Source organism: Macrobrachium nipponense, chromosome 47, assembly GCF_015104395.2.
Source record: "Macrobrachium nipponense isolate FS-2020 chromosome 47, ASM1510439v2, whole genome shotgun sequence".
NCBI classification, from domain to species: domain Eukaryota; kingdom Metazoa; phylum Arthropoda; class Malacostraca; order Decapoda; family Palaemonidae; genus Macrobrachium; species Macrobrachium nipponense.
In genome coordinates this window covers 19,225,733-19,250,849 of record NC_087222.1, presented here as the reverse complement: position 1 = coordinate 19,250,849, position 25,117 = coordinate 19,225,733, and the positions used below count along the sequence as shown (strand labels likewise).

General features: G+C 39.1%; 2 protein-coding genes across 6 annotated transcripts in view; both read right to left on the bottom strand.

Annotated features, from left to right (window-relative positions):
- LOC135204743 (zinc finger protein OZF-like) overlaps positions 1–25,117 on the bottom strand; it is a 535,786-nt gene that overhangs the window by 354,590 nt on the left and 156,079 nt on the right. The gene's annotated exons all lie outside the window — the stretch shown is intronic.
- Positions 11,847–25,117, bottom strand: part of LOC135204742 (zinc finger protein OZF-like) — a 569,882-nt gene continuing 556,611 nt past the window's right edge. For all 5 annotated transcript variants that reach the window (XM_064234899.1, XM_064234898.1, XM_064234897.1 and 2 more), the window contains one exon: positions 11,847–13,869. In XM_064234899.1, the coding sequence (XP_064090969.1) occupies positions 11,963–13,534 (1,572 nt within the window). In that variant the 5' untranslated portion in view covers positions 13,535–13,869 and the 3' untranslated portion in view covers positions 11,847–11,962. The remainder of the gene's footprint in view (positions 13,870–25,117) is intronic.

Here is a 25,117-nt window from a genome sequence, read left to right as displayed (position 1 = left end):
ATGTCACACTCTGATGCTGCTGCCTTTTGCATGTTGTCATTCACTAGTTTCAACGGAGTTGAAAATCTTAACTACCGAAGGTTTGGCCTTCAATGGGTTCTAAGGGTCTCTGGTTATGATCCCTTCCAAGACCTAGTGTGCAACACTTTCTGTACATACTTAATAAATTCGCTGGCTTCTTCCTGCTTAGTTGTCCAACTTATCTGACTTCACCGTGATCCAGTTTTTGCTCCCTACTAAGACAGTTCATTTCTTGTGTCATTGGTAAATAAATTTTATTTTGACGTGCTCTCTTATAAATTCTGATTGAGTAAGCCAATTCAAGCATAATTGTTTTTTTTTTTTTTTCAAATACTTCAAAGTAGGTGTCTCGACTGTGGAGAATGGTTTTTTCAGTGACTTTTTTATGTATTTGTGTAGTAACATCTAGTAGTATTTTTCATTGTTTATAATTTTTCATGTATTTCATAGGTTGCTTAATATAATGAATACCATTTTAATTGAGATGTTTAATGTAAATGTTCTGCAGTTTTTTTATTTTATATTAAAAGTTTACTAATGAAATAAACTAGGTAGGGTCATTTTCTTATTTATATTAAATGTTCAATAAAATGAACATGGTAAGGTAATTTTTTCATGTAGATTTTTATAATGGAATCAGAAATATATACTTATGTAAATAGAGTATGCAACATGAAAGTGAAAATGTTTTTGTTAAAATTACTTGGCATGTCAGCATTTTGGGGTGATATAACTGAAATATACTGTTCTGAAATTATTATTCTCTCCAGTATTATGTAAAACACCACATACATAATTATTTATTTACAGTGTACTACTTCATTATTTTCCATACCTATAATGTAAAGATTTTGGGTCTGTTTAATGTCTGAATCAGTAACCTCAAGCTATGTAGCATCTAAAACAGTCCCCACTGATGAGGCTGCTTTATAGAGGCAGGTGTGTTGCCCTTAAAACATCACCGTAATTTGATAACAATACGAAGAGGTCTTTCAATGCAAGCGGGATCGTCTCCTGCAGCTGACTGCTTTCAAAACTGTAATCCAGTAACAGCAGTTAATAGCACTAGCTCTTTCCCAAAAAGAGCTAGATACATAATGAACTTGCATAACATGGATCCAATTTTTTCACCCAACGAATACCCACGAATGGAAATTGCCACCACCGTGGATTTTAAATCTAATAAAGAATTGTACCTCCCTGTCTTACCTACTCAAAAAGGCAAATGTACCGCCAACATGCTTTGAAGCACATTAGAAGAAAAGGCGACAAATTTATGGTATATACAGACGGCTCCAAAAATAATGTTGGAGTAGGAGCATCTGCATATTCGAAAAATATGTTAATAAAAAAAAAGCCTACCTTTAATATCTTCAGTATTTACTACTGAAGTCACAGCCGTACAGATGGCTCTTGATATGATGTCTGAGGCAAAAGCAAGTGTCTCTGTTATTTTCAGTGACTCACTTAGCGCTATAGATGCAATAAGACAGTATAAACCAGGAAACCAAATAGTACAGGAAATTCAAATAAAAATTCATCAACTCCTCCAATCAGGAATATCAATGGAAATATGTTGGATTCCAGCACAAGTGGGAATAAAAGGAAATGAAAATGAAGACTTGGTTCCAAATTAGCCTGCACTATCCCTCCAACAATTACACATGCCCAGTGTCAGACTGGGTAAAATCTGTTAAACCATTGATTTACCAGGATTGGAAAGGAGAATGGCCTCGGTGCCAACAGCAAAATAAACTTAAAAACATAAAAACTGAAGTATATGCATGGAGAACATCCTCACAGGTGGAAAGATCAAGAGAAGTAATCCTAGCAAAGGCTCCGTATAGGACACACAAAATTCTAGCATGGTCACTTAATGTCAACACCACAGCTGACCCATTAAAGTGTAACAGATGTCAAACACCCATGACAGTACAGCATTTGCTTGTTGATGCCCAAATTGGACCAGCAAGATCTATTTATCGCGGAATCAAAAAGAAAGGTATTTTGTGAAAGCAAAGATTTTCATAATAACATCATAAATTTTAAATAAGACAGGCTCTTCTCAAATAAAGTCTAAATTTTTTTTATTTATATAAATTTTTTTTTTATTTTATTTTATTTTATTTTTTATTTATTTATATTATTTATTTATTTATTTTATTTTACTTTTTTTTCTCAGGATTAATCCCTGAGAAGAGTCTACTTGAGTCTCAGAGGTCTGGAAAAACTAAGCCCTATTAATAATAATAAAATGATGTTGGTGCTCTCATAGAACCCAGAAAAGCTGGGTGTTTTTAAGGTTAGAACGTTTCGGATTCAATCCTTGGACTCTGTTTATGACAAAGAACAGAATCTTTCTTGGTTGATGTAGAGTGGCAACTCCAGTTGTGTCCACCATAACCTGGTAACTATGCAATGTACAATCAAGATATAAATATGAATAATGATAACAGTAGTATTACTGGTCAATTATTAAATAATTAAATTTTAATGTTTGCAGTTTAGTTAGTAGGAGTTTTATTATTATTTTTAAGAAGAATGTAGTGATATGTGATGTCATTACCAATAATGCCATCATCATTGGTAATATAAATCCCCATCTATTTGAATGTCTACAGCTTGAGTAGGTGTGACCAAGAGAGTTGATTGTGAGAAATGCAGAACTTGGCAACCAAAACTGGAGAATGATACCAGTTGTGAAAACTGGCTCCTTGAGATATGTAGTAGGTACTTTTTTCAGCAGTTTACTTGTAGGTCGTAGGTTTGAGATGTTTCATTTCAATCTCAGTCATAAAGTTTCTGTAGAACAACAGGTAAAAAGAGTTGAATTCTTGGACGTGAATTTATTCTGGTGTTTTATTGATCAGGGATGGAATAATTGGTTGGGTTGATCTTGGCGACTGAATAATGTTGAGGAAGTCATTCAGACTAGGACTACCTGACTGTCTTTTAGGAGGATGTGGTCAGTGTGCATAAAGAAGTTTCCTATGTGCTCATAGGATATCCTGTGTCCTTATTCTTGAAGTTTTCTTTGAACTGAGAGTACCAGTGTTGATGCTATGGGGTGAGGTAAGGTGAGGAGAGGTAGGGTGAGATAATGGGAGGCAATGTAAGGTGACGAAAGGTAATGGGAGGTGAGGTAAAGTGAGGTAAGGTGAGATAATGGAAGGTGAGGTAATGGGAGGTGAAGCAGGGTGAGGTCTCGGGAGTGAGGTAAGGTGAGGAGAGGCACGGTGAGGTCACAGGAGATGAGGTAACGAGAGGTAAGGTAGGGAGAGGTAGGGAGAGGTCACAGGAGATTTTGCGATGAAAGCAGGAAATCTCAAAGGTGTTTTCCCTACATCTAGAGTTTGGTCAAAAAAAGTCTTGCAAACTTGACAGAAAGTTCAAAGAAAGAAAAACACTAAATCATATCTAAGAAGTCAATCAATACAGGATCTACTACCTTTAATTAATTCATATAGAATTCAGTATTCGTAAAAATATAACATTAAAACTTTAAAATATTTCTGGAGATTTTGTCGAGTCTTCTTCTTGTACTACCTACAATTTTTCCAAGACGTCATTGAATGGGAAACTGGATAAAATAGCACCGAATTCGTCATAATGAAGATAAAGTGGTACTCGACATATATATGAAACCACAGCTTTAAGCATATCAAAGTGTCAGGACTATTATACCATTTATTAACAATATTTGTAAGTGCTACATAAGCATAATATATGGAATGTTATTCCATATAAAAAAAAACTAAAACTATGATTAATTAAAACCAGTGACCCAAGAGGTCAACCAGTTTGCTTGCAGGAATGTGATCAGACCAGATATTATAAAGTAGGCTAAGATGACGTGTTGTAATCAGTCAGTGTCTAGTTGCCGTCACCTGTGGTCATTCATTTGTTTTGAAAACAATAGTCCAAGCTTCCTGCTTGAGACAACCACCGTGACCTAAAGCTCAAGCGGCCTACGTGACTTGTAAACTATGTCATCTGTGTGTGTGTTCGTACGTTCGAGCTACTGCCTGCTTCCTTTATGATTTGTGAACCAGATTGTAGTCAGAATTCAATCAGCCATCATCATTGGCAGACCTGTATAATTTCATCATGTAATCTCAGAAGAATAGAGATATTTTTGTACTCAGTGTTTTCTACTAGAAACCTCACATCAGAAAGAAGATACTGAATGAACTTAGAAATTATCATCATGAGTTAGAAACATCTCTGTGGTCATAACCAAAGAAGATACTGACTTCGTAAATTATCATCAAAACCCAAGACACTCCAATGAGTATGGAAAGTCATAACAAACCGACCTTAGCGTACAATTATCGCAGGTCTAAATAACCTCACAGGGCGCCTTATTATACAAAGGCATCAGCCCTATAGAATTGGTAGCAGCTATATATTGGCGACAGCCTTCAGCGTACTCTTTAACGTCTTTCAAAGAATAACCAGAATAATTAATAATGTATCATATCAGAAGTCAATGACGACGAAAGCAAGAGATTCTTCAAGCATCTTAGTATCATTGTTTAGTGAGCGTCTTCAGCAGTGCATACCTTCAAGAAACAAACCTGATGTGTCTGCTTCCTACGGCAACGCAAGCTTCGTCCTAACCATAAGAGATGTCTCTCATTGGAATAATTCAAGAAAACATCATCGTTTATTGAGCGTTTCCAGCACTTCAAGAAACAAACCGGATGTGTCTATAGCATCGGATCTTCAAGGACACGAATCATCCAACAAACAAACAACGCCCACGGGGGAAACACAAGCAAAAACCAGGGTCATCCGCTAAACAGAAAAAGGTGACCAAGGCCGTGCGTCGTTATCGAAACGCCATGACTTCCCACAAAATCAAGCTAAGTACAATCCTTTTTTATTCATTTGGAGTAACTGAGTGTTTCCTTTGCAGGTCGAATTTTAGTTGTTCCTGTGGCTGAAGTTACGAGACATTCTTAATCTTACTTTTTTACAGATATTATCTACATCATTGGGATTTCGCTATTGCGAGTTTTTATCTTTGAGTTTCTGTTTCCAGAAGTTCTCCTGAAATATCATAATCATATACTGTGTTAATTTTATCATTTTGGGTGATTTTTAATTCTGTATGTAACAAATCATATTAAACATTGAATATGCGTTTACGCAGTGGACGTCTGTATTTATACAGTTGCATGGATAGGGTCTTTAAGCACCGTAGTGATAAGAAGACACACAAAACAAGTGGAACACCCATAGAAATCTGGATAAATTAGAGGTAACACTATTTCGGGTCAGGCAATAAAGGCTCCTTTGCAAGGTCCTGATCGGAGTTTCAGCCTTGAGTTTTTTAGTTATGGGTAGGCTCCACTTTGGGGGGTGCCGATCGTAAAAAATATTTGCCAAAAATACACTAATCAAGACAGGCTAATGAAATTTTCAGGCATTATTAGCACTATAATAATGCATATTCCCTGTGAGTTTTATCATCCTACAGGGAAAATTAATGATTTTATGAAAAAAAAATGTGAAAAAATGGAAATTTCCGGGCCCCTCGTACTGAAGGTTATTTGGTGATTGGTGAGAAACTACAGTCTTGAATAGAAATTCGGTCTGACAGAATGTTGGTATATCCACCTGGAACATGCACAAAAAAATGATCAAAATAGAACAGTAAATAAGCACGTAATAACAAAAAAAAGAGCAACAACTTTGTAAGTTCAGCGAAAGCCCCGCCGAAAAATCAGACTATAGCTAGGAAGAAATATTCAGGAAAAATTCAAATCTCGATTTAGGGACAAAACCTTTTGAGAGTTTATAGTTATTATATCACTTGATAGCCTAAAACATCTAAAAATTATATTATTTAGGACAATCAAAGAAAAAACCACCCCCCACCCTTTTTTTTTTTTTTTTTTTTTTTTTGGGGGGGGGGGGGGGGGTTTTCTTTGATTGTCCTAAATAATATAATTTTTAGATGTTTTAGGCTATCAAGTGACATAATAACTACAAACTCTCAAAAGGTTTTTTCCCTAAATCGAGATTTGAATTTTTCCTGAATATTTCTTCCTAGCTATAGTCTGATTATTCGGCGGGGTGAGGAGAGGGAGCAGTTGGACGACTAGAACGAATCGGGAGGCATCAAAGATACCAATGGAAACATAGAGGGAGATTGATGATGCTCATTTCACTTCTTTTCTTCAGCTTTTAATTTGTATATTAATCTATGCCGATTATTGGAAGCATCATTTCCTTCATTTAACTTATTTTCAGCTCGAAATAAGGAGAAAATCCGCCTTCAAATATGTCAATTGAAATAGCAGGTATACGCTCATTTCGGTTAACCTTAAAATGGGCCATTTTCAGCTCTTTTACTGTAGAATTGTTCCTTAATAATTCATGTAGAGTCTAGAAGCATAAGTTCCTTCATGTAGTAATGCTTTATAACTCTGAAATACAGAAACTATTGTCAAAAGGAGAGAGAGAGAGAGAGAGAGAGAGAGGGGAGAGAGAGAGAGAGAGAGAGAGAGAGAGAGAGGGAGGATATTTCTGACCCAGTACACAAACGAGTTTAAGGTGTTATGAAAATTTTAGCTTTATACATACATTTGGACACATTTAACAGTCCTGTCACACCCCAAACACCTTAATTCTAATGTCCCTCTTAATATCAACGATACTAGTTGAAGGTCAAGTATGCCAGAGCCTGAGGGAAGACTACAGGAAGTCCAGGAACCAACAGACGATGGGAGAAACAGTACTTTTGTCCATTGTGTAGGTTTTAATGAAGGGTAACAACGATTTTATTGCCGCAGAACCACCATGTGTACGTTAGTTAACATGTAGTCATCTTACAAGGATTTCAGTCACAAATTGCGCAAACGAAATTAAAACCCAACAGAAAAACTTCTCTACAAATTGCCTACTTTAGTTAGGTCCTCCGTTCCATTCGACTGAACAGAGGGCCATAATGTGGCTTTGTAGTAGGTACTACAAAGCCACATTATGGCCTTATTCCAACACTTAAATTTCCACACATGAAGACCAACTAGACCGGTGACACTAGAGATTAAATGAAAGTTAGGACAGTGAAACTAAAGTCTCCTCAATATTTAGTTCTTCGATGAATTAGCCTGTCAATATCCACTATAGTGATTATATTTACCACCTACAATGTTCGTTCATTACTGAAGTTCAGAAACAAAATGACAAGGGTTCCCTTTGTCACCCGTATGGCAAAGGATAATAAGTAGCTGTAAATTTTATAAATGTAATAACCCCAAGAACTTAAAATCTCTAACAAGATACAACTTGGTTTCATATTGACATTTGGGTCAGGTCTGCAGAGGTCTAAATTATTTGTGGCTTATTACTGCATATCGAGTCTGCTGTCAATATGCCTTCAATCATACCTTCAGCTATTTGGGATAATAGTAGGCACTTGGACTAGGCATTGGTAACTTCCTCCTCAACTCAAGTGTCATGATAATAGTTTAGATATTTTCCCTCATACTTCATTATGCAGAAACCATGCAAGCATCAAGATAAACTCAGTCTTCGAAAGATCTTCAGGTAAAAGAAGTCTGTCTCTGATAAACTGATCGTAGTACAGAGACTGTGCGATCGGTTGCCAGACTTCTGGGCTTTTTTGAATGAAGGAAGAAACGTAACCCCACACAAAGTCAAGTTGGGATGAATCCGAGAGTTAAAAGACAGTAAGGCAAATATAAGCAGAGGGTTTGTCTTCTTCTCAGGGCCCTCCCCTTGCTAGGGAAAGGGGCGATTGCTTTTATACTCTATAAAGGTAAATAGAATGGTTGTTCCATTGCAAAACTTAAATGAATCGGTCATGAGTTCCAGCATGTGACGGCTGGATCCACTCTGCCCCGAAGCAGAAGGATGAAGGGGCAGAGAAGAGAAGCTAGTCACTCCCTCATTCATTCTCCCGTCTCCCCAACTGCACATCTAAGAAGAGATACAACCTTGTCCTGATAAAGGAGCTGGTTAAGCTACAGAATTTGTTGAGCAGCCACCACAGGTCCGAAGTAGTAGTTAGCACAGTCATTTTTTTAGAGGTTAACTACCAGCTACAGAAACAGTTAGACTTGCAGTTTGAATTGTGAGGTAGCTACCTGGTGAGGTTATCACATTTTAAACTTCTCCCTCACAGCAGGATGTGTTTGTTGGTTTTGTAATATTCTGTTTTTATTCAGACTTTTCAAACTGATTCACTTTATCAAAACAAATAATCCTGCAAAGTAAATAGTGTAGTCATCTACACAGTTTGCCAAAGGGCAGCTGTTATGTGAATGAAGTTGGTGCATTGGGACCACAAGGAAAGATGCTCTTCAGTTGGAAAGAGGTGCACTGGGACCAGATACTCGGTGCATTCAGACCACATGAGGGTGCATTCATTCACTTTTGGCAGTGTAGAATATTACTCTGATATTATTTAAGTTTTAATGGGGTCAAATGAAAAATTGTATTTATGTATAAACAATTTTTATTATTTATCAATATTTTCAAAAGTATATACAATGAAATGAAATAAAAAAAGAGATTTAATCTAATCAGAATAACACATCATTTTAGTCATTTACATAACTAGTCTAGTCTCAACACTTCAGACTGGTTAACCTAAAACAAAATACTACTCAGTCCACTGTAGTATTTAGTAGCTTATACAAGGAATTATGATTTACTTGCAAATGCTGTAGTACATTCTTTGTAGAAGATTAAAACCAAGAACATATAAAAAAATAATCATATAAAAAATGCACCAAAATTTCATTGAAGTTTAATGAAGATATCAATCCTTTCTATTTCCACTAAGAATAACATTTCATGGTAATATTCAAGCTTACAACTACATATACAAGTGCATATATGCACAATGCTGAATAACAAACAGAAGAAAACCATGTCAATCAAAGACAATACTAATTCTTTATTTGGAAATCATACAAAAAAATACACAGGAACAAGAAAAGTGGAGAAGGGAAAGGAACATTTCTAAACCTAGTATTGTACAGTATTCAATGAGAAAAATTGTAAGAAAAAACTAAAATTCATTTATTTTACCTTCACATAAAGGATACACAACCATTTTGCATCAAATTCACTCTGGCCAAAATACATTGGCTCTGCCTTGACTTCTAATAAAGACTCTGCAAATGAAGAGCCTTCATCTGCATTTTCAGTGAGACCCTCCTCCAGATTCTCCTTCTCTTCTTTGAGTAACCGCAATGATGATGGTCATGAATTGGATAATAAAAATATAAATATGGTTTTTCTTTTTATCGTCCCTTAGGTTGCTGTTGCCTTTTTTTTCTATAGATTTTGCAGACAAGTTCACAATAATTATCTCAACATCAAGTGCAACTTACTTTGAGGAGCAAAACATTAACAAATCTGTCAGTGCAACTGAACATCCTCTCTGATGAGTGATTTTGCTTGTGCATTTTGACACCTGAAAAACAGTCTGGCATTCAGAACCAATGACTGTGATTTGCAGAATACAAGACAAAAGTATAACATGCAGTGTAAAAGAACAATATCTATCCTCCATGAGTGCTCACATGTTATGAATCTACAGAGCACATGTTATGAATCTACAAACGAAAAACTGTTTCAACATCGCCTTTCTTCTGAGTTAACACATTCATTCTAAGATGAACCTTATGAAAAAAACCTGATGAAAAAATTACTCTTGGAAACCAAGTGTAGATACAGGATATGACTTCTTTCTAGCATGAGTTTTCACACACCGTTTGAGACACCTTCATTCAAAACAGACGCAGGAGTCAAGTTAAATAAAATCATGTAATAAAAACTACTTGGACAGAGATCAAGTAAACAGTTTCTGTCTAATGCAAATTCTCGTGTCTTTTGAGAGGACTTCGTTGAGAAAAACTTTGACATATAGAGCAACTATATGGCTTACTATGTTATTCGTAATTTTCAGTTTATATCAGGGGTGCAATGGGCCCCAGCCTGGGGTCTATGGTTGCACCTCTATATTCCACTATCCTTATATCCAAGGGCTCGTTTCAAGGTGTTTACCATTGCTTTGAGGGCAAAAATCTGCACCTCATTTATACTGGGCAACTTTGTATACCTTGGAGATATTTTCTCAGATTTTTCTTTATAAGTCCTGTTGCTTTACCACTAATGATATTTTTTTCTATTTCCTTCAGTTCCCATGTGCTTTTCAGGTCATTCTTCTGGTCTTGGTATTTTGTTATTTATGCCTTTCAGCTCTATTGAGGCCAAAGTCACTGGTTACTGTCACATCTATAATCTTTGCTGTTTATTCCTCCTTGTTCCAGATCACAATATCAGGTCTCATAGAACCTCCTTCTATATATCTTCCTGTTGGCATTTCCTTGTCATAAAAGATGGTAAAGCCTTATTGGACGTGATTGGATCTGGTTCATGCTCCCACACTTTTCCTTTCACTTCAATTCTGTATATTTTACATATTTAGTTGTAGTGGGCTGTGTGGTAACCATCTGCAAGCAGAGTCTAGCAGGCTGATATCAGATGACAAACACTCTCAATCGCTGCATGAAAAAACCTTCATGGATCATTTGCTGATATGCCCCCCATTTTCTTGAAGCTGTTTGTTAGGAAGCCTTGATCTTGTGCTCCTATTATCAGTCTTTCTCCATCATAACCTAGATCTCCATTTCTTATCCTTCTGGGTGACTCTTTGTTGTCTATGAAACTTTTTTCCAGTTCTTGAAATCTTCCTGCTATTCCATTGTCTTTCCACCTTTCCATTCGAAGTCTCTCCTCTCTGTAACTGTATTTCTGCCTGGTCTTCCTGGCTATTGTTATTGCTGGAGTCTGTTCATTAGCCTCTGTGTCTTCTATCAGATCTCCTGCGAAGTTCTTAGCCTGTTTTGTTATTGATGTTAGTTCAAGTACTGCCCTATACTTACTATTGCTGCTCTGTAGGCCTGGTTGATATCAGTCAGGCCTAATCCACCTTCTCTGCAAGGGAGGTAGATTCTGTCCATACATTGGTGTCTGTATGTGACTTTATGTAGGCCTGAGAATCTTCCTAGTTTTTAATAATCCATCCTGTCTAACTCACCTTGTGGCCAGTCTACAATGCCAAAACCATATGTCACCACTGGTATCACCAGCTGGTTTATTATGGGCCATGTGATCTTGTTCTTGACTGCTAATTCTGACTTACATATCTTCTTTCAGCAGCTGATGTATTCTTTCTTTATCTTTTCTCTCATTTTCTTGTATTTCTGCAATGACTCCTGTGACTCATTTGTAAGTTGTTGATAGACAGCAGTTGGCCCTATATTTGTTAGGGAGCTCAGTCTCAGAGCTCTTAGGGAGAAGGTTGGTTCTTCCTGTTGTGAGCCACTCTGGTGATTCTTCTCATTTTACTTAAGTGTGGTGTAGTGCTAGGATCTTTATAAGCCAGAAATTTGAGATCTTGCCTACTCCTGGGGTCTTGAAATGACTATATTCTTTTACTTCTGTTACTTTTTCTATGATGAAGCTTATTGGTGGCATTTGCTGTTTCTGGCTGTTCTTCTGCCTAACGGTGTCAATCCATGAATTCTCTTGGAGTTGTCTAGGGTCTTCAAACAGTGGCTTCCAAAATCTCTCTAGGTCTTCCTTGCTCGGTGGTGTTTGTACCTCCACTGTTTTTTTCGTCATGTTTCTATACACAATCTTTGGATTTTCACCAAACTGTCTATTTATCTGTTTTGCTTTTATCTTCTGTTGTTTCGTTTCCTATTTGTGAAGCTAGGGCCTTTATTTGGGTTTGGGCTTTGGTGTTCTGCCAGTTTTCCACTCACTGGTTCATCCCCTATTCTGTATTTTTTTCTTTATTTTCCTTGTTTTTTTTGAGCAGATTTTGTAAGTGATATTGATCTGTCATATAGTTGGTCATTTGAGAGATCTCTGCCTTAACTGGTTTATTTTATCATGTTGTTTCTTTTTCCTCTGCAGTATGCAACCTTATATGACGTGTAAGATTTCCTTTCAGGGAAAATGCTTTCCCACATTCCTTGCATATATATGGCTTCTCTCCAGTATGGATTCTCATATGAATTGTAAGATCATCTTTCCTCGCAAATGCTTTCCCACATTCTTTACACATAAATGGCTTCTCTCCAGTATGGATTCTCATATGAAGTGTGATTTTTGATTTCTGAGAAAATGTTTTCCCACATTCCTTGCACAGGAATGGTTTCTCTCCAGTATGGATTCTCATATGACGTGTAAGATCTGGTTTATGGGAAAATGCTTTCCCACATTCTTTGCACATGAATGGCTTCTCTCCAGTATGCCATCTCATATGACGTGTAAGATCCGGTTTCTGGGAAAATGCTTTACCACATTCGTTGCACGTGAATGGCTTCTCTCCAGTATGGCATCTCATATGAAGTGTAAGATTTGATTTCTGGGAAAATGATTTCCCACATTCGTTGCACGTGAATGGCTTCTCTCCAGTATGAAATCTTATCATATGAAGTGTAAGACTTGATTTATGGGAAAATGCTTTATCACATTCCTTGCACATGAATGGCTTCTCTCCAGTATGCAATTTCATATGATCTGTAAGATTTGATTTCAGGGAAAATGCTTTATCACATTCCTTGCATCTGAATGGTTTCTCTCCAGTATGCAATCTCATATGACTTGTAAGATGTGGTTTCTGGTAAAATGATTTCCCACATTCTTTACACATAAATGGCTTCTCTCCAGTATGCAATCTCATATGAAGTGTAAGACTTGATTTCTGGGAAAATGCTTTCCCACATTCTTTGCACTTGAATGGCTTCTCTCCTGTATGGATTCTCATATGACTTGTAAGATGTGGTTTGCGGAAAAATGCTTTCCCACATTCTTTGCACATATATGGCTTCTCTCCAGTATGTAAACTCATGTGACTTGTAAGACTTGGTTTCTGGGAAAATGTTTTCCCACATTCGTTGCACATATATGGCTTCTCTCCTGTATGCAATCTCATATGACGTGGAAGATTTGATTTCCGGGAAAATGCTTTCCCACATTCGTTGCACGTGAATGGCTTCTCTACTGTATGGATTCTCATATGAACTATAAGATAATGTTTCAAGGAAAATGCTTTCCCACAGTTATAGCATATGAATTTCTCTCTGGTCGGATTTGTGATATCATTTGTAAGATTAATTTTTTTGTAATATGTTTTCTCACAATCAGTTGATCTGAAAGGCTTCTCTCCATTGTGACTATTCCTTCTTTCTTGTTTTACTTCCTTTTTGCAAGTTTGTGAATGTTTTTCATTCACTGTTGAATTCATTTCATATGAATAGTCATCATCTTCACTAGACTCACAGAATTCCTCTGATTCTACTTTGATGTCCATCAATGGATCCAGAGACAAAAAGTCTCCATTACTGGTTCCACTAAAGGCAGCCAAGTTGCTGTTTTCTTGATATATGGAAGGTAGTGATAATGCACCTTCAGTTTCACTTTTCAAAGGAAATTCTAAAGAATATTCTGGATTCATTTTATCCTTTTGTCCTTTCCTGTTCTGTAATGACAATGTGTTCAATTCACAACTCTTAACACAGAATTCTTTACAAATAATTACCGAATAAATCTGAACAATATCTTGATGGACTACAACCAGATTTCACTGCTGATGTATGAATCTAATATTCAAAGCAAATTTTACTTGTTTAAATTTGTTAAATACATGTACAATAATTCACTGTTGTCTCACACACTTTAAGAGCTGCTATTGGTAATGTTCCATGTAGTACCATTAAACAACATACATTTCCCAAAATCCTGATGCTAATCAAAACTGACGAAGGAAGGAAGGTTCTTCTGAGGGAGAATCTGAAATCAAAGAATGCAACACAGAGTTAGGAAACTAATGCCAGAACTGAAGCAGCAAAATAATAAATCGAATTCAATTCAGGTTCTCATAAAGGTCTCAGACCTATTAACAAAGCGTGCATTTGATAGTTCTATCCAAACATGAATACAATCCTACCAAACGTTGTCCAGACACAGCATCAAAACATTCCTGAGGCAACAATGCAACACTAGATTAACAGTTAATATTGACGCCCACCACCTCACATCTGTAAACCTTCTTAGCTTGATATTACAATACAAATTATTTATGAACATATCTTATTAACAAATCAAAGGCCAAGAATAGAAAATGCAAGAGACCAACATAAGAGTTTTGTGGAGTAACAGGTGGAATGGTACAGTACACAGCAAATGCTTAATTTTGTGACCCACCTATACATAACACCATATTAATCACAGATGCGGTAGACAATAATAGGAAAAAATAGTAAGGGTGAATTGAGTAGTAATTTGAAGAAAGATGAACATCTTCAAATTAGTTTCACTGATTGTTATTGTGGATACAATACATGAGTAGCTATTATGACCAGCAACACTGATGACAGTCTTGGAAGGTATGTGCTGCTGCATTTCTTCAAATATGACATTTTTTTCAGAGCTAAACAAACCAGAGCTTTCTATGAAGAAGTATCTTTCAATGCATGTTGGAAATAGGTTAACTGGTGGTTAAGAAGAGTGAGTAAGGGAATTCCCCTCACTCATATGCCATCACCGAGCACTTCTTGTTTTGGCCTGATGAACAAATAGGGGTGGCTGCGATGGTAGATGATATACGGTTTTGGTTTGCAAACCTATGAAAATTTCATATTACAGCATTTCCTCGATTAGTGTATCTGCATATGCATGGCTTGCGACTTGGCAATATATTCACATTTAACTCCAGCCTTAGCAAAATCTACATGAATATATACATACATAAATAAAAATAAATACAGTAAATAGCCTTTTTTCAATGCAGCAAACGTGGAATGAATACAATTTTTTAAACTAATTTGTATTTTTCCTAATATACAAACCCAAAGGTCTTTATATATGGATATAATTGCAGCGCAAGCTGGGAAAATAACCGTTTAACTTTAAATAAGGTGGTTAACTATCAACGGTAGAGTGGGAGTCCCCCCCACCCCTATCCTTATGTTTCACTTTAACCATCTGGCTCAGGTAACAGAATGAGGGGTGATGGGAGGTGGGCAATTTATGTAAAGACCTTCAGGTTTGTATGTTTAGAAAAATACAAATTACTGAAAATATTTGTAGTTTGTTCCTAAACAAATACAAACCTTCAGTCTTTATGTATGGAAACTTACCTCTTGATGGAAGGATTCTGAGTAAATCTCTGAACTGACTGGTACCTCAATTCACCTGGGCCTCCTTCCTGGTCATGTAGAGCAGAGGAAGGAGTTGAGTGTATCTGACATGTTGAGCTTATGTGATGTTCAGCTGTCAGACTTCTGGGCCTTTCGAATTAATGGGCATGTAATGTATAGCTTCCTTGATTCAAAAAGGTTTTGGATGAACCTTTAGTGTTTTGTTTTATTGTCAGCCCCTCTCTCCCTTTGCTAGAGAGAGGGGATGGACATGCATCTGTTAATCTACAGACTTCTAGATTATAGACAGGAGACAGTACTTAAATTATGTAGCTCACCTCCATCGCATGCCCATTCAGCCTGTGGCGATTCGCCAACCTTCCCTCTGCCCTACAGGTGAGAAAGGGTATAAAAAGAGAAAGGGAGGAGGGGGCCAGTCACTCACACTCTCTCTTGTAACTGAACACCTTAGGCGAGATGCTACCTGTCCCTTTATGGGAGTTGGGTTGGCTACACAACTTGTTAAGCAGCCACCACAGGAAGGAAAAGGTGTCCATGGACCCATAGGCAACATCCTGAAGATAAAAGGATGTCAATGGGTCTTACATGAACACACTTCCACCCTTAGTACATTGGAACTGACAAGTCCTTCCAGAATGCGAGGGACTGACCAATACCCCAAACTTTCTAAGCTCTTACTCAGAAAGTACTCCTCTCTACCTCATCAGAAGTAGTGTGTGCTCCCTTGATTTTTCACAAATCCAGAAAGAAACCATTTTTGGACACCTCTTCCTTGGTCGAGCCAGTAATAACAAAGAGCTATAGACATTGAGGACGGAGATGTCGAAACCTCTCTTTTTAGCACCACAATACCCGAACTGGACACAGTAGCATATTGTCTTGATCACTGCCAGCAAAGTCCTCTAGGAAAGGGATTGAAAAGAACTTGAATCTGGTGTCAGGGAGCGACGGAGTATGAGTCTTCGCTATGAATTCTGGGACAAACTAGAGCGTGACAGATCCTCATCCCTTCAAGTGTTTAACATTGAAGGAAAGTCCATGATGTTCACCAACTCTTTGCCAATGCCAGGGTAAGCAAGAACACAATCTTGAAGGTCAGATCTCTGTCTGACGACTCTCATAAAGGCTAGGGTGCACAAGTCAGGCTCTGTAAGGCAAGAGTCCCATCCCACTCAGGGGGACTGAATTCCCTGGGAGGGCAAAACTGTTTGAAGCTTCTCAATAACAAGGAGATCCCCACAAGGAAGAGAAATCGACACCCTTTTAAGCAAAGGATTAGTCCAAGGGCAGCTCTGTAGCTCCTGACAGCTGTGACGAAGAGAAACTTCTCTCAGTGAAGAAAGACAAGAAAGTCTGCTATCTGCTGAAGAGGAGATTCGACCACAAAGATACCCCATCAACGACACCAATCACAGAAGACGACCCATTTCCCCTAGCACACAGCCACTGAAGATTTACAAAAGTATCCAGAAATCTTGGTCGTTGTGCGATGAGAAAAAACCTCTTGCTCTCAAGAGATGGTGGATAGTCTCCAGGCATGAAGTGACAGTTCTCTCACAGCCTGGCGATACCTCTCTATGAGCGGCTGGTACAGCAGGTTGTGCCAAGGTGGAATCTCTCTTGGTACCCAGGAAAGTAGACCTAGCAGGTCTGGATACCACTCAGCATGTGGCCACTTGGGAGCTAGCAGGGTCATCCTGAGACTTGGGGTGATCATGACCCTGTTGATCACCCAACGAATCAGACAAAATGGAGGAAAAGCGTAGGCCTTGGAGATTGTCCCATGTGTGTTGTAAAGCCTCTCCTACTGCTGCCCCAGGGTCTGGCACAAAAGAACAGAACACCAGGAGCTTTCCATTGTGCCAGGTTGCAAAGATATCTATAGCTGATAAGTCCCCCAAAATCGAACAATCTTTCTACAATGTCTTGTGGGCAGGGACCATTCTGTCCCTATCTGCTAACACTGGCAACTAAGCTCGTCTGCTGCTCTGTTCTGGTTCCCCAGGATTTACCTGGCTGACAGATCTACTGAGTGTGCTGCCGCCCACTCGTGAACCTGCACCACCACCATGTGGAGCTGAAGGGAAAGCAATCCACCTACTTGTTGACTTACACCAATACTGTACAGTGGTATTATTGATATAAACACTATGGAGTTCCCCATCATTGGATCCTGAACCTCTGGTTCAGCCAAAAATGCCACCTTCAGAGCCAGAATATTGATGTGAAGGTGTATGAAGGTCTGGTTCCACACACCTGAAATCAGCAACTCTTCCAGGTGTGCATCCTCTATCTCAGTTGATGTATCCAAAAATATAAGCATCTCGGGATTTGGAGTGCTTAATGGTACTACTATTACAATGTTCCTGTCGTCTAACCACAAGGATAAGTCCATCCTTCCTCCGGGAAAGGAATCAGGAAGAATGGGGAGTCCCTAATGGGAGACCAAAACTCCTTCATTCTCCACTGAACAGAACAAAGGTGAAGCTGCTCATGAGGGACCAGCTTCTGCAAGGATGACAGGTGACCGAGAATGACTTGCCACTGCCGAGCTGGTTCTTTCTATTGAGATAGGAATAACTGCACTGCCTCTCTGAACTTGCTAATATGCGAGCCTGAGGGATAGGTGCTTGCTGCTACCACATCTGTCAGCATGGCCAGATACGAGATACTTTACCCTCTGCTTGGGTGTGAGATCAGACTTCTCAAATTGATTACTACACAAAGGTCCTGACAAAACACGAGACATCAGTCTATGCCCAGGAGCAACTATGACCAAGGGCTTTCCAGGACTAGCTAATCACTGAGATACCTCAGAAGACATATCCCAGGTGAAATGGCCCATGGCCCAAACTGAACAAGGCCAAAGAAGCGGCAAGCGGTTCAGAGCCCAAAACAAAGTGCTCTGAACCAAAGATTAAGCGGAGGTACTTGCAAGAGGACCTAGAGAAAGCATACAAAAAATCTCAAGAGAAGTGTTGTTTTGGTGTCTGAGGAAGGGGAAAGTCCCAGAAAAGTTGGTTAGCCTGGTCAAGATGATATATTGAAGAACAAGCGCAAAAGTAATAACAGCAGTTGGGGAAACAGAAAACTTTGGAGTTAGTGTTGGATTACACAAGGGTCAGCAATAAGGCCAATTTTTTTTATGCTGGTCATGGGTATGTAAAGTGAAGAGTTCAGGAATGAAGCGCTGTGGGAGTTGTTGTACACTGATGATCTGGTGATTGCTGCTGAAAATATGGAAGACCTACAGAGAAGGGTTGAAGAGAGTCTTAAGAGAGGGATACCTTAAAGGTGAATGTGAATGAAACAGAGGTTATGTGAGCAGTAGGGAAGATAGGGGGAGAATATTAATACAAGGAAGAAGAGGCTTCATTATAAAACAGGTGGAAAAGTTTAAATACTTAGGATCTACATTAAGCCAAGATGAAGGATGTGAGGCTGAAGTTGACAGTAAGATAAAAGCTGTGTGGTGGAAGGGGAGAGAGGTAACTGAAGTAGTATATGATAAGAAAATGCCAATCCAGCTAAAAGTCAAGATCTATAGCACAGTGATAAGACCATTGTTAGTGTATGGAGCAGAAACTTGGGCTCTAAGAAGAAAACAGGGAGTAAAGCTTGAGAGAACAGAGATGAGAATGCTGAGGTGGATTATGGGAATATTGCTGCTTGAGAGATTGGAAAATGATGAAGTAAAATGAAGGGCAGGCTTAGTAAATATTACAGAGGTGATAAGAAAGTCATGATTGAGATGGTATGGGCCATGTGTTGATGACGGATGATGAGGAGGGAGTAAAGAGGGCTTGGGAGGAACCTGTTAGAGGAAGAACATCAAGAAGACAAAGAATTAGATGGTGAGATAAAGTGAAGGAAGACAAAGAGGGAAGAGGTTTGGTAGAGGATGATGGCTTGATAGAAGGCAGTTGAGAAGGTGTATCAGGCAAACGACCACTTAACCCTTTCACTACCGACAGCTTGTTTGGGGGTACATGGAGTACCACCATTCAAGACCATTGAATGGTACCGGGTACATGAAGGTGGTACACACCTACTGCCCACATTCCTCTTTCCAGTTCTAGACCTCTTGTTATGATTCAGTAATTTTGGTTTGAAGGGTTTGGAGTAAAACAAACAGCATCAGACTACTCAGGAAGGTGGTATGCACTTCCAAGCAAACAATGAAGCAAAACAAACTTTATTGCTGGCTTCCGAGATTCAAACATAAATGCACACACACATACACACACACACACACACACACACATATATATATATATATATATATATATATATATATATATACATATATATATATATATATATATATATATATATATATATATATATATATATATATATATATGTGTGTGTGTGTGTGTGTGTGTGTGTATATATATATGTATATATATATATATATATATATATATATATATATATATATATATATATATATATATATATATATGTGTGTGTGTGTGTGTGTGTGTGTGTGTGTGTGTGTGTGTGTGTGCGTGTTTATTTATATACCATATATATACTATTAAGTTTATAATATAATTAATATATATATTAATATATATATATCTATATAATATAAATATTATATATATAGTATAAATTATATAGTAAGCAAGTTCAAGTAATTTACTTGAGAATAATATATTGCATAACATGTACTTCGCAATACCTAGTTTACTGATTATTTTCTTCACATTCTGAAACTTTTGGATTGTTGGATGATTCTCTATTTTAGCATAAGTAGTTTCATCATCTAGTAGCCTATATATTTTAACCCTATATTCTGAACTATTCATGACAACAATGCTACCCCCTTTGTCAGCTTTCATCATAATATATATATATATATATATATATATATATATATATATATATATATATGTAATATCTATATATATATATAGTGGTACCTCAGGATACGAAATTAATCCATTCCGAGGCAGCCTTCGTAACCTGAGCTTTTCGTATCTTGAACCTCATTTTACATGTAAATTGCCCAATTTGTTCCAAGCCCTACAAAAACACCCCAGTAAATTTTATAATAAAGCTAAATTCACCAATAAACAATGAAATACAACAATTTGGACCATTCGATACCTAACTTTATACGTAGTACTAATATGTACTATATAGTTCCTGTAAATAAAGTGTATCATTGTACATGGTATACACGAAATACTGTATGTACATATGTAGTAGAATGTGGAACCTTACCTTTTGAGTGAGGCTACCTCCGAAAGTGGTGACAGAGGAGGAGGACAAACGGCAAAAAACTTGTACATACATACACTTAACTTTACGATACACATTAAAAACAGGAAACATTAAGACTAAACTTTACAAAAAACTAAAAATTAAATTTTTTTTGTCTTTTTCTGATTTTTATTTTATTTTTTTACTTTTTTATACTTTATGTTTTTTTTACAAAATTTCAATTTCTTCACCACTTTCAACTTTCTGTTTTTTCATAGTATCACTTGGATCTTCCTGTTTACTTACTCCTACTAAAGGCCTCTATAAAATAACTATCCAAGGAAGATTGCTTCTGCCTGCTTTTCAAAATGTTCCTGAAACGACTCGGGCAAACGTCATCGAACTGCGCAAGCATACGACCTGTGAAAGTCTTTTCGGGGTGTCTCTTTTCTACAAATGATTGCACCTTATGAAAAGCAGCTGGAGCATCCTTAATTTCTGCCGTTGTTATAGGGTCGTCCTCCTCCTCCTCGCCACTGCTAGAGAACTCTTCTTGAAAGTTATGTTGCATGGTCTCCAACTCCTTCAGGTCATCCGTAGTAAGCTCCTCTTGGTGTTCCTCGAGAAGGTCATTGATGTCGTCCTCGTCGACGACCAGCCCCATGGACTTGCCGAGTGCAACGATCTCGTCAAGATCTGGTTGTGAAACAGTTTCAGGATCATCAACTGTTTCTGAATCTGCGCCAGCTTCGCCCACGTCGAATCCCTCGAAGTCTTGGGCAGATACGGCATCAGGCCAGAGTTTCTTCCATGAAGAATTCAAGGTTCGCTCAAAACCTCCTGCCAAGTTCGATCAATGAGTCAAATGTATATCACAACATCGAAATGCTCCTTCCAAAATTCACGCAAGGTGAGGTTTGTGGTATCGGTGATGTCGAAACATCTCTTGAAAAGATGTTTCATATACAGCTTCTTGAAGTTCGATATCACTTGCTGGTCCATGGGCTGGAGGAGAGGGGTGGTGTTAGGCGAAAGATAAAGAACCTTGATGAAAGAATACTTCCCTAGGATATCTTCCTCGAGGCCAACAGCAGACATTTCAGAGGGAGGCACTTCTCTTCCAAGAATTTCTTCACTGTTGGGCCGAAACACAGACTTACCCACTTGGTGAACAAAAGTCTCGTTACCCAGGCTTTCGCATTAGCCCTCCACATCACTGGAAGCTTCTCCTTTGGCACTTGGTGGGCCTTGAAGGCTCGAGGAGTCTCCGAATGATATACAAGTAGGGGCTTCACCTTGCAATCCCCACTGGCTTTCGAACAAAGTGCGAGCGTAAGCCTGTCTTTCATAGGTTTACACCCTGGTAGCTTCTTCTCTTCCTCCGTGATGTATGTCCGACAAGGCATTTTTTTCCAAAAAAGGCCAGTCTCATCACAGTTGAAAACTTGCTGAGAACTGTAGCCTTCGTTGATTGTCATCTCGTCGAACGTCTTAGTAAAGGCTTTGGCCGCTTTCGTGTCTGAACTGGCCGCCTCCCCATGCCGCCCCACCTAATGGATGCTTGTCCGTTTCCAGAATTTTTCAAACCACCCATGAGAAGTCTTGAAGTCTGGGGTTGGCGTCGATGTCCCTTCTCCTCCGGCGTCTACGGCCTGGGCAATCAAATCGCCGAAAATAGAGCTGGTCTTGTGGCAGATTGCCGTCTCGGTTATCGTATCACCAGCGATTTCTTTGTCTTTTATCCATACAAGAAGCAGTCTCTCCATCTCATCGTGCACGTGGCTCCTCTTGTTGGACAAAATAGTCTAGCCCTTGGAAGATGTAGCTGCTTTGATGGCTTCCTTCTGCTTAAGGATGGTGCCTATCGTCGACGGATTTTGGCCATATTCCTTAGCAATCACACTCAACTGCATGTCAGCTTCATACTTCTTGATAATCTCCATTTTTGTCTCCATAGAAAGCATCCTCTTCTTTCCGTGAACTTCAGCAACTTCTTTGGGACCCATGACTATACTGTACATAATTAAGTTATGTAGTATACTAATTAAGCTCTCACACAACACGATAAAGTTGTACAACGAAATCACTAACACAAATTTACGTTAACAAACGAAATCGTTTATGTGAATGAACGAATTCCGCATGCATACGATAACGCTGGTGCGACACAGTGGCCGAAGAACGCCTTTACGTGGAGCACGATGGGAGATGCTGACCAATAGGAGAGTAGGCAAATCAAAACTATGAAAGCGGGGGGAGGGGGAACTAATACACCAGTAGAACCCAACCCAATACCCAACTAATCTAAAACTGTATTAGCTGCTACGAATGATCTTAACGTGTAACCCCCTACGACACGAACTGTATATCGCTTAAATAAAAGGAAGTGAGAACCGATACTGATTTCCAAGATGCTGCTTCTAAAATCTTCTTTACTGAGAAATTTCTTGGAAAAGCCAAAGATGTTGCTAAACTTCTGATACTGTGTGCCCTTGGGCATGGAATACTGTTATCCAAAGTTGTTTCTCTGGGTAGGGATTGGGAAATGACTTCCTTTAGAAAAAAGCTGATTGCATTCTTCGATAGCGGTCTAGAGGGATTTCTGGGTGAAACAAACATGGACCACAGCCGTGGCAATAATTTGGAAGTGAGTGACAAGTAACACTTCGGTGCTCGCACTGGACAAAGTTGCATCTCGGCAACGTCACCTCCGACGAAATCTTTGAGAGATAAAACCTTAAACTCCCTCACAAGAGGATTAGTTTCTGACTCTGACTTAGCTACAAACTCTGGAAGATAAGCAATATACAAGTCCTTGCCAGCAAAAGAAACTAACCTAGAGATGGCTTGAATCTCCCAGACACTTTTAGCAGTATCCAGGGCTACCAAAAACAACACTTTCTGGGTAAGCTCTCGTAAGGACAAGTTCTCAAAAGGCTCAAAGACTTGCGAACCTAACAGTTTTAAAACTTCTGCTAAATCCCACGAAGGGGCCCAAAGCAGAACGATCGGACGTTCGATCTTGAAAGATCTGAGATCGTGAAGAACTCTGCTGCTCAAAATCTCTGGTAAATGAAATCTAAAAGTGCTCGCTAAGATAGATCTATAGCCTGCTATGGTGGAGTATGAGAGAGACTTGGACTTCCTGAGGAAGAGAAGACAATCTGCCACCCTGGCTATCGTAGGGCAAGAAATACTAAGCCCTTGACTCCTACACCAGGTACTGTACATCACCCACCTTACCTGGTAAAACTTCCTGGTCGACTTCCTCAGGCACATAGAAAGTTGTTAAGCCACACGTCTTGAAAGACCGGAATCTTGGGCTGCTTGGTGCACAGTTTCCACGCAGCTAGCTTGAACATGGGAAGGCTGGCCACTTCTTCAACAGCGAAAGGAATACCTCTTGTGCTAAAGTCCATTCACTTCCACGCACCTTTTCCAAATGGCTCAGAGCATCCGCCAGGACATTGAGCTTCCTCGCAACGAATTGCGAAAGCAACGAGACATTGCGACTTTTGCATCAGCGCAACATTCTCTGTATGATCAAGTTGAGGGCTGATGATCTTGTATCTCCCTCTTTTCTCAGGTAAGACAGAGCTGTAGTGCTGTCTGAGAAGAGCACTACAGCTTTTCCCCGAACCAGGACTTTGAAGCTTAATAGAACTTCCTCTATGGCCCCTAACTTTCGGACATTTATGGACTCCTCCCGATCCAAAACCCTCCAAAGGCCCTTGGCCTGAGACTCCTCCAGGGTTGCGCCCCAACCCTGATTTTAGGCAACTGAGTACAGATGGATATCTAGAATCGGAAGGGCCAGACTTTCTCTGGTGGTCAGATGAACCTCTTCTAACCACCACCGAAGATCCTTGAGGCAGGAATCATCACAGATTATCACTGCGTTCTCTTCCTAAAAGTCCCAGCAATTCCTGAGATGTACCTGCAGAGAATGCATCTGGAGACAAGAGCCTGGAATTAGAAGGGACAGTGATGACATCTTCCCTAGAAGACTTCACTCTTTTGCGAGTTGAGCCCTGTCAGAGAGGAAGCACTCGACTTGACTCAGAATCGACCATACTCATTCTGGCGTTAAAAAGCTCCCAAACGAGGTGTCTGAATCCTCATGCCAAGATACATAATGGTCTGCGAAGGGGACAGGGAACTCTTTGACATGTTGATGCAGATTCCTAAAGCCCTGCAGAGCTTTAAAAGGACGTCCCTTGCTCTTAGAGCTTCCTCCCTGGAAGAAGCTTGGATTAACCAATCGTCTGGGTACCTCCTTATTCGGAAGCCTTGATGATGCATAATAGCAGAAACTGGAGCCATCACCCTCGTGAACACCTGAGGTGCTGTGGTCAGCCCGAAACAGAGGACCTTGAACTGGAAGGTTCCCAGTGGACCTGAGAAACGAAGGAATCTCTGAGATTCCAGATGTATTGGAACTTGGAGATATGCATCCTTGAGGTCCACTGACACCATCCAGTCGTGTTTTTGGAATGACCTCAGCACCGACTGAGTTGTTTCCATGTGGAACTTCACGGAAACTATGAAGCGGTTCAAGCCCAAAAGATCTATGATGGGCCTTCAAGAACCGACTTGGAGGTTACGAAGATCCAACTGTAAAACCCCGCAGTTCGGGGAGCTAGTTCTAATGCTCCCTTGTCCCACAA